General features: G+C 59.3%; 1 protein-coding gene across 1 annotated transcript; it reads left to right on the top strand.

Annotated features, from left to right (window-relative positions):
- The first annotated feature begins 774 nt into the window (after positions 1-774).
- HS3ST2 (heparan sulfate-glucosamine 3-sulfotransferase 2) lies at positions 775-11367 on the top strand. The gene is made up of 2 exons (XM_032703772.1): positions 775-1220; positions 10163-11367. The coding sequence occupies exons 1-2, from the start codon at positions 775-777 to the stop codon at positions 10779-10781; spliced, it is 1065 nt and encodes a 354-aa protein (XP_032559663.1). The 3' UTR covers positions 10782-11367.
- Positions 11368-12217: the final 850 nt, after the last annotated feature.

Raw genomic sequence — 12217 nt, 5'->3', positions numbered from 1 at the left:
GCAGGGGCGTCCCGGGGACCGGCCGTGCCCCGAGCCCCGGCTGCCGCTTGCGGACGGGGGCTGCTCGAACCACTCCGGTGCCGGTGCCGGTCCCTGCTCCCGGGCGGGGGCCGCTCACCCCGCTCGGGTGCCGGTTCCCTTTCCCGGGCGGGGCCTGCGGGACTGCGGCAGGTGCCGCTCTCGGTCCGGCCGCGGGAGCGGAGGCGGGTGCCCCCGGCCCCGCACCGTTGCTCCGGGCGGTTCAGGGACGGCTGCGGGAGCAGGACGGGGCAGAGTCGGGCAGGACAGCGGGAGCCTCCGGCCCCGGCGGCGCGGCGGGGATCGGACGATCGCACCGGGACCAGGGCCCGGCAGGGCAGGACTCGGCGCGGAGCGAAGCCGCCCCAGCCCCTGGCAGCCCGGTCCCGGGAGGAAGGAAGGGCTCAGCGCGGTGGTGCCCCCGGCCCGGCCCGGGTGAGGCAGCGGCCGCCGAGCGGCCGCGGGGGCTCCGGGAGGCGCTGACGTCAGGCGGCCCCTTAAATAGCGGCGCAGCCGCCGCTGCCCCGGCACTTCCCGCGGAGGCAGCGCGGAGCTGCGGCCGCCCGAGCGCGGGGATGGCCGCGGCGGGGCGGCGGGCACGGCGGGGCTGGGGCGGGCACAGCCCCCCGGGGCGGCCCGGCCGCGTCCCCGCGTAGCCCCGGGAGATGCCGGAGCGGCCGCGCCGGGGCCGGGGCGCCGGGGCGGGGGGCGCCGGGCCGGGGCGCGCCGTGCCCGGCGGCGCGGCCCCATGGAGCCATGGCGCGTAGGGCGCCGAGCGGGCGGGCCCTGGCCGCGGCTCCGGCTCCGTCCCGGCGGCTGGCGCGGAGGGTCCTCGTCCTCTTCACTCTCTCGCTGTCCTGCTCGTACCTCTGCTACAGCCTCCTGTGCTGCTGCGGCGGCTCCGCCGCGCCCCGCGCCCGCTGCCCGCCCGTCCGCGCCGCCGCCGCCAAGAAACTTCTGCAGCAGTCGCGGCCGTGCGGGCGGCCGGTCCCCGCCGAGCCCCCCGCCCCGCCGGCCGGCAGCGCCCCGGGGGCGGCCCGCCCGGGGACCAAGCGCCTGCCGCGGGCCATCGTGGTGGGCGTCAAGAAGGGCGGCACCCGCGCCGTGCTGGAGTTCATCCGGGTGCACCCCGACGTGCGCGCGCTGGGCACCGAGCCCCACTTCTTCGACAGGAACTACCACCGCGGGCTGGAGTGGTACAGGTGAGGGCGGGGGGCTGCGGGACCGGCCCCCGCCCGCCCCGAGCACCCCTTTTCCCTGGCCGCCGGGCACCCCCCGCCCTGGACAGCCTCTGTCCAGACACTCCCCGGGCACCCCCCGCTTCGGGCACCCGCCACCCCGCTCCCCGCCTCTGTCTCCTCTCCCCTCCCGGCGGACTCGGGTCCCCATCCCTCCGTCCATCGGCGGGGCGGGAGCGGCCGGACCGGTACGGCGGGCGGGCGGAGGAGGCTGTCGCCCGGTCGCCCTCTGGAGTTTTCCCTTCACCTCCTCTTCCCACAGTGCCGAGTAGGTCTCGGTTCGGTCCCTTCGGAGCGACCGACTGCAGCCCACTGAGGCCCAGCCCTGCCGATCGGCACTCAGGAGCCTGGATGATGCCAGGTTTTCCATCCCGTCTGAGGAGACACTTACCTGGGTGAAGGGCCCTCCAAAACGCGCGAATGGCCGTGGGTGGGTGGCTGTCTTCCCACAGCCCCACTCGGTGCGCCCCTGCACCCTTCTGCCACCAGGCTCGATTGCTGGCTCTGTGAGAGGAACAGTCCCTATCCTCTGTCATCCTGTCTCTCTGAACTCGAATAACTGTGGAATTGTCTGGAGTATCTTAATAATTTGCAGAGGATGCAAGTGTGTCTCCGGCAGGAGGTGACGGGATTTTAACTTCGGTAAAAGCTTTTGTGAGGAGCTCTGGGTGCTGCCGGAGAGGCAGCGAGCGGTGCTGTGAGCGGATCACAGCGCCCATGCGATCAGCCCCTGCCCGTGGTGCTGCCAGAAGTTCACCCCCAGCCCCCTGAGGTTCCCACCCAGTGTGTCGGTGGGTGTTGGCTGTGCTGTTGTACAGTGCTGGGTGTGTTTGGGCAAGGCCATGGGGCTTTCACGGGGCATCAGCCTCAGGAGGCAGAGGAGGGCTCAGCCTGGCCTGGTGCCTGTGGGCTCACAGCAGGGTAAAGGACCTTGTAATTGTCCATATGTCGGAGCATCGTGGCAGATGGTGGAGGCAGCCCATGGGGCCACACTGAGCTTGCTTGCCCTCTGTCTTGGCAAGGGTTTCCCAGAAGAGATGTCCCCAGTTCCAAAGCTGGAACTGGGCAGTGGCTAGCAAACATGGTGCACACTCTCAGCTCTGCTGGGGTTCTGATAGCTGGGGATTGTGCCCAGGGAGGAAGCTCAGGCACTGCACAGGGAGAGCTCTCTGGGGTCACGGCAGACCCTGTAGCTGGGAATGTTCAGCTCCTTTTGTGGTGGTACTGGTGGCAGGTGACAGAAGAGCCAGGACAGACACAGGTGGAGCTTTCTGAAGCCCTTTTCCTCTCCTGAGGCTGTCCTGTGGCATGCCTAGTTCCTCCTGCCCTTTAGAGAGTAGCTGCAGCAGTGTCCTTCTCCTGCTCTTGCCACTTGGCAGACCTGTGTCATTCCTTCGTCCTCCCCCTGACATCAGGCACTGTCACCCATCCTGCATCCCCTAAAAGACAGCAGCTGGGAGCAGCCCTGCAGCACAGGTGTGCAAGGACAGTGGTTTCTCTAAAGAGCAGTCAGAGTGGCAGGATGAACCTGGGTCCTGGCTGAGTCCCTCACTCTGTAGTGCTCAGCACCTTCCTGGGAAGCAGCCCCCCCAAATCCTGAGCTGGAGCCCTCCCTGCAATCCTTGTGTCTCTGAGTGATCTGGGCTCTTTGCTTTCCCTGCGCACGGTTGGCGTGGGGAACGTGGGACTGGGAGTTTCAGAGGCAGCACAGGACCAAACCTGTGACACTGCTCCCACGGGAGGTTCAGGACACAGGGCCTGCCCTGAATAAAGAGAATGTAAGGGCATGTAAGGGCACCTGTGGGCACCAGGAGTAATGCTGGTCCAGGAGACAGGAGCCGTGTCCCCCTTGCCTCACACTTGGCACTGGGGGGCTGCGCCAGAGAACGTCCAAGCAGGCGACCCCCCGAGCCGTGGCTCAGCCTGGGATCTTCCATGTGAAGAGGCTCGATTGTGACCGGGAGGGATCAGCCTGTGGCGGCAGCGAGGGCGGCTGTGGAGCGAGGCGGGGGCAGCGCTGGGAGCGTGGCCGGGTGAGCAGCACTGCCCGGGGCCTGGCTCTGCCTCTGGATCGATGGAGAGATCGCACTGGGGCAGTGGAGCCTCCAAATTAGTTCAGCTAAAACAATTAAATGACACTTCCTTGGTTTTATTACCTTTTTTTTTTTTTAACCTGACAAATGTGCCAAAACTTAAGCACAGAGGCTGCTAATGTATAAAACGTGGAATTGATTTTCCTCCTTGCAAGTGGAGCAATTAAATGTGGAGCAAGTCTAACCACAGCACGATGAGCTCCTGTTGCTCTGCCAAGAGCCTGGGGAGCAGGAGAACAGGATCCTGCCAGCGGCTGCGGCCCAAAAAGGACAGAGCTGAGGCTGGGGACAGCAGCTGTGGGAGCTTTGAGGGACTGCCTGCAGCACCCTGGGGGAGCTGTACCTGGCCTGGCTGGGGCTGTCTTCCAGCTGCCAGCTGGAGAGAGCAGATGCTGCCAAGCTTGAGGAGTGCCGTGGTGGAGGGGGGTCTCTGCAGACAGTGTGGGGCACAGACCCCTTGGAAAGGCAAAGCCATTCCAAATGTGAGCAGAGACTTCTCCTGCAGGAGTCTCTGGCTGCTGAGTGCCTGATCTGGCTCTGTCCTTCCCCTGTTATGCCCAAGTGGAGAGCTGAGTGGAGAGACCAAGTTGATCTTTGAGCAGTGTGAGAGCTGGGCCCCTCCAGTGATGCTCCAAAAATGCTGGTTACTGTTTTCGCATGTTTACCCCTGGCCTGGCATTTGTCTGATGCAGAGATGGCAGAGCCAGTGGGAGGGGACATCTCCTGATCTTCGTGTCCTAGCCGCTCCAAATGTCGTGCTTACTTAAAGCTGCTGCTCTCATGGTGCCTCCTGCCTTAGCTCCTGCCATGGCCCAGGGCAGCCATAGCTCCCCCCTGTGCAGGGAAACAGCATGCTGGGCAGAGCCAGACCCCTCGGCTTCCCCCTGGGTAGGACCACCACCCAGGATCTGCTCGCTCACTGACTCCAGACCCAGAGCCCCTGTACCATTTTCAGTTCCCATCAGTCTCTAATCCACCTCATTAGCTACAGATACACTACAGGAAAGATATTTTTAGCAAGGTCTGTTTTAAGACAACTGAAACCAAACAGCAGCTACTGGGGAATATTGATTCATTACCAATTCTGTACTAAATGTTCAATATTGAGCTTTTTCCTGCTGCAAGTAGTGTGGGCCAATAACCTTCAATATTTTCCAGAACACAGGGAAGATAGTGTCATTTAAATTGCAGCTAACTTTGAGCAGTGACTCTTAATTGCAGCATCTTGGGGTGCAATTGGGGTTTCCTTCTTAGGATTCCTGAGTGACCGTCAGACACTCCAGCGTTATTTTCACAGAGAGGAGCTTTTCCTTGTGGATGCAGTGTCAGGCTGAGCCTGGCTCCCGCCCCGTAGGTCTCACTGCAGCCCAGAGGCGGTGCTGGCGCAGGGCAGAGCCCATCTGGTTCCACACGGACCCAGCTGCCTGAATCCTATCCCAGGGATGGCACTTGGGAAGCCCAGCTTCCCCACGTGCCGCTGCCACAGGTCCCTGGAGCGCTGTCACTGCTGGAGCTCTGCCCACCACCCCTCACCCCTGCCTTGCCTCTGGTTTTGGGGTGTCCCCAGTGCTGCAGCAGCACGAGGAGCACTGCTGGCCTCGGAGAGGTGGGCACTGTGCTGCCCCGGGGAACAGACCTGCCAGCCGGGAGCATCGAGGTGTCCCCGCGACCAGGGCAAGGAGGGAACCGGCAGAGCCGCTCCCGCTCCACCCGCTAATTGCTCCCAGCTAATGGCTGGGCTGGCTCACACACAAATGGGAGCCCATTAGGCTTTGCCCGGCGACAGGGAGCGTGTGGGGGCTTGACTGACAGTGCATTTTGGTAAAGTTAATTAGTGAGAAGAGAGGAAGGCAGCAAGCTTCAAGGATGCTTTGAAATTCCCTTGACTTCAGAGAGTGCCCTTGGTCTTGGGAATGGACATGGGAGCCCTGGCAGAGTCTGTTGTGTGAGGAGGTGTCCCTGGCAGCATGTTCCCTGGGTACTGCCATGCCCACGCTGCCTGTGGGCAGCAGTCCTGCCTGTCCTGCCCTCCGGGTGGGCCGGGTCCTGCCAATACCCTCACTCAGTCTAGGAGGGCTTCCCTCCACAAGAGCTGGGGGAGACGCTGGAGATAAACCCACGTGGGATGCCAAGCCTTTGGCATTAATGATGTTTATCCTTGCTCTGTTCCTTGACCTTGTTTGTAAACGCTGCAGTTTGTTCTTACCTTTGCTTTGGAAGCACTAGACCAGCTGGTAACCTGGTGTGCCATGGGCACAGCTGCTCTGTGAGGCTTGTGAGAAAGGATGCCAGGGCCTGGTGACCCTTGGTGTCCATGGCAGGGCCAGGCACTGCCCACAGTGTCTGTCCATGGTGTCTGTCTGGAGATGGCTGGTGCCAGGGAGCAAGGAGCAGAGCTGGCTCTCAGGGCAGGCAGTGCCCCCCATGAGTGATGAGGGGTCTTCAGGGCTTGCTGCCAGATTGGTGGGGTTTGTGCTTGGTGCTGGCATGTTGTCCCATCCATTTGCAGGCTCCTGGCACCAGGAGGTCACTAAGTGGGTGCCACGGCTCTGATGTGGGCTATTAACTCAGAAATTGCTGCAGCAGCTGTGGCACATGTGGTGGTTTTAAAAATGAATATTCAGTTTTGAAGTTTCACCTATGGAAGGAGTTGCCTTGGGGAGGGGGAGACCCCAGCCTGTCTCCATGAGCATGGGGCAGTACCCGCTGGCAGGGCTGTGAGCTGGGCTCTGCACAAGCCGTGAGGGAAACCTCCCACCCCACCGGCCTTGGCCTTTGCCAGACCCTCTGTCAGTGCTGGACGGTTATTTAGGAAGGTAGGAGTGTGTGTGTCTGTGAAGGGACACGGCAATGTGCCCTTTGGAAAAGAATCTCTTGACTTAAAGGACAGTGCAAGTCTCTGGAGCATTTAAATGATTAAAAATGAATCAGCAACAAAGTTAATTACTGTGTTCGCTCTGCTTTTATGCATAGAAATGTCCCTCATTAGCCGTCTAAGAGCACTGGTGTAAATTCTTTGAACATAAACATTTATTAAAGGCAGCCGCTCCATCATTAAATCCTGGCTGCTGTAGTGCAGGGTTGTGGCAGTGGGACTGTGGGGCCAGGCCAACTGCTGCTGGGGCCACAGGCCCTTGGGTGGTATTTCCAGGTGTGGACATGGTGCCATCTCTGCAGGCTGGGGGACACAGCCAGTCTGTCCCACTCGGCATTGCAGGGCCCTCCTCTCAGGACAGCTGGTCCCTGGCCCCACGGTGCTGCCTGCAGGTCACAGAAGGCTGTGGAGCAGCACTGGGGGATCCCCTCTGCCCCCTCAGCCCCTTGCAGCCCTTGGCTGTGGTGCAGCCCTCAGTCAGGGTGTCCCTGTGTCCTCGACGGCTGCTGCAATGTCTCTCAGCCAGGGAGAGCTTTTTATCTTCCTCACACCTTGGTTTCTCACATTTGACCCACTTTTGCTTAAACGTCCCCGTAGCTTTGCTGGAGCTTTTCATTCCCCACTGCCGCCCGTTTTCCTGCTGAGCAGAGGGGGCCGGGGGAGAGCAGGTGCTGCTGTCACTGAGCTCACCCACGGTGTGGCACAGCACAGCACGGCATGGCATGGCATGGCACAGTCCTGTGGGCAGCTGGGGCCGGTGCTGACTCCTGTGCTTTCTGTGCTCAGCTCCAACACGTGGAGCTGCAGCTGGAGACACACTCACAGCCCACCCTTCTCTGCTGGTGACATCAGCCGGGAGAGGGGAAGCGCAGAGCTCTCGTCACAGGAGCGGGCACTTGGGATTTTTTGCCAAATCAAACAGTTTGTTTTATGCTGCTGGATGGATGGAGCCCAGGATCACACACGTCAGCCTCCAGCCTCCGCACACAGCGGGCTGCAGCAGGGAGGGACTGACCCAGAGCTGCTCTGCGGGCTGCGGGACCAGGGCTGCAATGGTATTATCAGTGGGTGCTGCTCTCCCCGTACTTATCTGCAATATCTCAATCGACTGATGAGGTTTTGTACAAATTTTTCCTTGGGAGAGTGTTTCACGCGTGTTTGACATCAAAGCGGTGCAGCCGGTGAGGGAGCCCATGTTTCTTTAATGTGGGAGTGTTGTAGGGGCCGCGGGGTGCCCAAAGGCAGATTATAACAAAATTAATAATTCAGGGCTCAGAAAGGTGCTGGTGAGGAGTTAACTCCTTCAGGACAAGGCACTGCTGCAGCCGGGCAGGCTCTGCACTGCTGCTGCCCAGCGCCCATGAGGGGCTGTGGGGGCCGAGCTGTCCCCCAGGGGCTGTGGGGCACAGCTGGGCCACGTCAGGGACAGCAGCTCCCCTGGGCTGTACCCACACGTGTCCCCATGTCACTAACACGGGCAAACCAACCTCTAAATCTGGGCTGAAGGGAGTGTTAATGCCCATATCAAATAACACTAAAGGGCTTTAAGAATGGAGTAACTCTAATGAAAGTAATCTCTAATTCAGGAGGAATTAATGCTGTCCCTGCAGCCAGAGCAATCCCTCCAGTGTCTGCTGTACGTCACTGTCCCCGTGCTGGCAGTGCTGTGGCAGCAGCTGGCTCAGAGCACACCAGAAGCCGGTGCCGAGGCTGGCTGGGGACATCAGCAGAGCCACGAGATATGTCCGTGGAGCAGCCAGAGTGGCTTCTGGCTGAGCCTTGGCCACACAGCACTGAGGGCCAGCACCAAGAGCCTTCACACCTACACACGCAAGCCTGGGGCATAAAGCTGTGTGACATGCTATTTGTATGCAAATAACTCTGTGAATGCAGAAGTCCAAAAATATCATTTTAAAGTCAGGTGTAATTAACTTTGCCATGCGTTTCCCCGCTCCTGCAGCCCGGGGGATCCTGCCGTTAGTGGAAGATGAATGCGTGGATGACATGTCTCCCCCTTGCTTGGTTTCACTGGTGATTTATTTATCTGCCCGGGCTGTGTTTTGTTGTCTCAGCAGTCTCTGTTGTTCAGGAGCAGCAAACACTGGGAGTCCATTTAAAAAAAACAACTCTTGTCTCATTTCCGTAATTTACTATGCAGAGGTTTTGTGTTTTTTGTGATGGATTAGAACCTGTAATTTTGTTTTTGAATGCATGGACCTAATAACTCACGTAATGAAAGTCTAACAGGCCTGAGGATGAGCCATTAATGAAACAGCAGTTTTATGATTCTCCACGATATATTGTAATAGTGAATCACTTACAGAGCTGTCCCACGCTGATTTATGATGAAACTTGTTTGTGATATGGAGATAGAGCCGTGTGCCTGCACTGAATTAGCATTTCCCAGCAGTCATTAACCAACGGGAATCGTAATCGGGATTTATGGGGTTTGAAGTGGAGCAGTGGGAAAGGCCAATTAAGCCCCGTCCATGCTCAGGTACCTCAGTGAACCAGCCCTGCTAATTTATGCCAACTAATTAGTTTGTTCTCTCTCGAACAAGGAAGCTGGTCAAAGAGCATGTGAGGGTATGTGGGCTGGTGCCCCTGGCACGTGCTGCTGATTCCTGTGATGTCCCAAGTTTTCCATCGCTGTCCCCTTGTCACACAGGGTGTCGTGGGCTGCTGTTGGATCTCGTCCCAGTTAGGTCTTTCCTTGGCCCAAAGCTGCTGGCCATGACCTGTGTTTTGGGGACCCTGGAGGTGCCAGGTCTTGGTCACTGATGCACCGAAGGCCCTGTGTTGCGGCGCCGGCGTGGCCGTGGCGGCTGTGCCAGGTTTATTGCATGGATAACTCAGTGCCTTGTGCTCTCCAGCAGGATGGCTGCAGACAGGGATGCTGTCGGAAATGGCTGCAGAGGGGGATGCTCTGTTTGCTTTCCCTGGGTCCTGCTGGCCCGAGCCTCAGTGGGGCACCCGGGGCTCCGGGGTCACCCCATGACGTGTCTGCAGTACCAGCTCCGGGTGCCCATGCAGGGGTGAGCACCTGCTGCGGGGCCCAGCCAGGGAGACCCTGCCCGGGCATGTACATTGTAGGGGGCTCACAGGGAGCCCCACGAGCTGAATTCATGCTGTACCTGCTCACACCGTGGCTGCTGCTGGAGTGTGGTAGCAGCAGGAGAGTACTGGCCTCATCCTGACTGCCAGCGCTCCCTGCCCACTCCAGACAGGCATTCCCTGCTTGCTCACTGCCCACTCCGTCCTGGCACCAGGAGTCTGGCTGAGGTGGATTTGATAGTTTATTCTAGTAATACAAAACCAATTTATAAATCTTTCCATCCCATTAGTTTTTATTTGATTTGGGTGTTCATATGTCAAAGTAAATGATTTAATTAGTGCTAAGCTGGGCCGCAGGGATGCTGCATTTCCCCCAGTCTTGTGTTCCCTGCCTGGCTTGCAGCCTGGCTCCCCGTGCCAGGAACAGACGGGAGCCCATCTCAGAGCCCATGGGCCGGGTCAGGCCCTGGTGGGGCAGGTGATATCCTCATGGGCATGAGCCCCACATCCCTGGGCAGCCCCTTGCCGCAGCTCCCACCGGTGGAGTGGCACAGCCCCCCCAAGGCCTGTTCATTTCTTCCCACGGCTCCTCCTGGCAGTGGTGTGGCACAGCCACCACGTTCCTGCATCCTGGCACTGGGCACACACCCACTGCTGTGTGTGTGGGGCTGCCAGTGCCCCCATCCTCTGCCCAGGGGGTCCCTGGGGACTGGGACAGACCTGGGAGAGATCCATGGCCAGGGTCCTCCACAGCGCTGCCAGGAGGAGCTGTGCCTGCCTTGTCTCACTGGGAGGGGACACGCCAGCAGCCCCACGCTGCAGTCACCACCTCCTGCTGCCTGTCCCGGCTCCTTCCTCACCATCACCTTCTGCTTCGCTTGCAGGAGCCTGATGCCACGGACACTCGACAGCCAGATCACGGTGGAGAAGACCCCCAGCTACTTTGTCACCAAAGAGGCCCCTCGGCGGATCTTCAACATGTCCCGGGACACGAAGCTGATCGTGGTGGTGCGGAACCCGGTCACCAGGGCCATCTCAGACTACACACAGACCCTCTCCAAGAAGCCGGACATCCCCACCTTTGAGGGGCTGACCTTCCGCAACCGCAGCCTGGGGCTGGTGGACACCTCCTGGAACGCCATCCGCATCGGGATGTATGCCGTGCACCTGGAGAGCTGGCTCCAGTACTTCCCCCTCTCCCAGATCCACTTTGTCAGCGGGGAGAAGCTGATCACAGATCCAGCTGGGGAGATGGGCAAAGTCCAGGACTTCCTGGGCATTAAACGGGTTATCACGGACAAGCACTTCTACTTCAACAAGACAAAAGGCTTTCCGTGCCTGAAGAAGTCGGAGAGCAGTGGCTTGCCTCGCTGCCTGGGCAAGTCCAAGGGCAGGACTCATGTGCAGATAGACCCCGAGGTGATCGAACAGCTTCGGGACTTTTATAGACCTTATAATATCAAATTCTATGAAACGGTCGGGCAGGACTTCAGGTGGGAATAAGCGTCCAGGAGCAGTGCTGCAGTGACATGAGGCTGCAGTCTTCCATGAGGGGGGCCCAAGGGACTGGAGCCAGGATCCTCCTAGCTTGTCCTGCCCAGAATTGCAAGCAGAGGCAGGCGAGGGCCTCCCTGTCCCTTGGGAGTCAGCAGTGCTCTGGAGTGAGCCAAGACAAGGAAGACACAAGAGTCCTGCTGCAGCCACCATGCTGAGGGATGAAGGCCCAGCAGCACTGCCTGTCCCGGCAGGTCAGCAGCGCTATGGCTTGTCCTGTGGGGTCCTGTTTGCTTTTAACACCACGTGGTCCCCAGGGCACAGTGATGGCCCCATCCTGCGGCCTGTGAGCAGGCTGCTCTAAGCACGTCCCTCCTCTGTGTCCCAAGGCAGATGGGTGTTCCTGGACGGTGGCAGTGGGACTGTCTCCTCACACCCTGGGCAGGCAGAGCTCCGGCCTCTCCACTTGCCTTCATCACTCCTGCGCAGTGTGTACCCATGAGGACAGTGAGATGTATCTGCTTGACAAAGAAGTCCATGGAAAATGTTGTACTGATATTTTGTCCTGTGAATAAAGCACAGAATCCTGCTGTTACGGGTACTTTAGTGGCACTAGTTTCCTTGTTCAGCATGTGATCCCTTCATGTAAATAAAGCGGCTTCCACCGGTCCGTACGCATGGGCTGTTCTTAGGGCAGGGCTGGGCAGCCCCCACGCAGAGCTGGGGGCCGTGGGGAGCCCCTGTGCCTGCTGGCAGGTGAGGGAGCAGGTGGGGGCTGGGGCAGGTCAGGGGGTCAGCCCGGCACGACCTGGGGACCGGCAGCACAGCCCTGCCCAGGCCTCCCCAGAGCTGTCCTCTGCCACGGGGCTGGGGAAGCCTCAGGGCCATGCACGGGGGCTGTGTGGGGATGCAACACACCATGGACCAGTTTGCAAGGCCTTACTGAGAGTGATTACTGACCAGCGAGCTCTAACAGGAAAAAATTGGAGGTAATTAGTGGACATCTAAGAGAACCCCATCTACATCTCTGCCACTGTCAGACACGGGGGACCCAGCAGCATGGAGACCCAGAGGCAGCTGTGGGCAGGTGAAGGGAGAGCCCAGATTAACAGCTGTTGACAGGAAAATGGGATATTTGCTTGTGTGATTTTTCCTTTAAAGGAGAAAAACATTCACAGTGAGACTCACAAATCCCAGCCTCGTAGTAGAAAAGCCATTTCCAATCCACTCCAAGGAGGCAGAAGGTGCTGAGTTAGATTGATCCCCCTGACAATACTGTATTAGTGGGAAATTAGAGCTGGAGCCTGAGGAAACCGCTGTGATATCAAACAATTACTTTACATTTGTCCTTACAAATGGAGGGAGCAGAAATGTGCTTAAATCAAGTATTAGCTTTCCAAAGGGCGAGCAAGTGAGGGCTCGGAAAGGGCTGCACTGAAAATGCT

The sequence above is a fragment of the Chiroxiphia lanceolata genome, chromosome 16, assembly GCF_009829145.1.
Source record: "Chiroxiphia lanceolata isolate bChiLan1 chromosome 16, bChiLan1.pri, whole genome shotgun sequence".
NCBI lineage: Eukaryota > Metazoa > Chordata > Aves > Passeriformes > Pipridae > Chiroxiphia > Chiroxiphia lanceolata.
The sequence above is the reverse complement of the archived record's forward strand: the minus strand, read 5'-3'. Positions and strand labels throughout refer to the sequence as shown.

Bases quoted from the DNA above. Each gene is read 5' to 3' on its own strand.
- HS3ST2 (XM_032703772.1), top strand. From the start codon at position 775: ATGGCGCGTAGGGCGCCGAGCGGGCGGGCCCTGGCCGCGGCTCCGGCT. The intron at 1,221-10,162 runs GTGAGGGCGGGG...CTTCGCTTGCAG, and splicing joins CGCGGGCTGGAGTGGTACAG to GAGCCTGATGCCACGGACAC.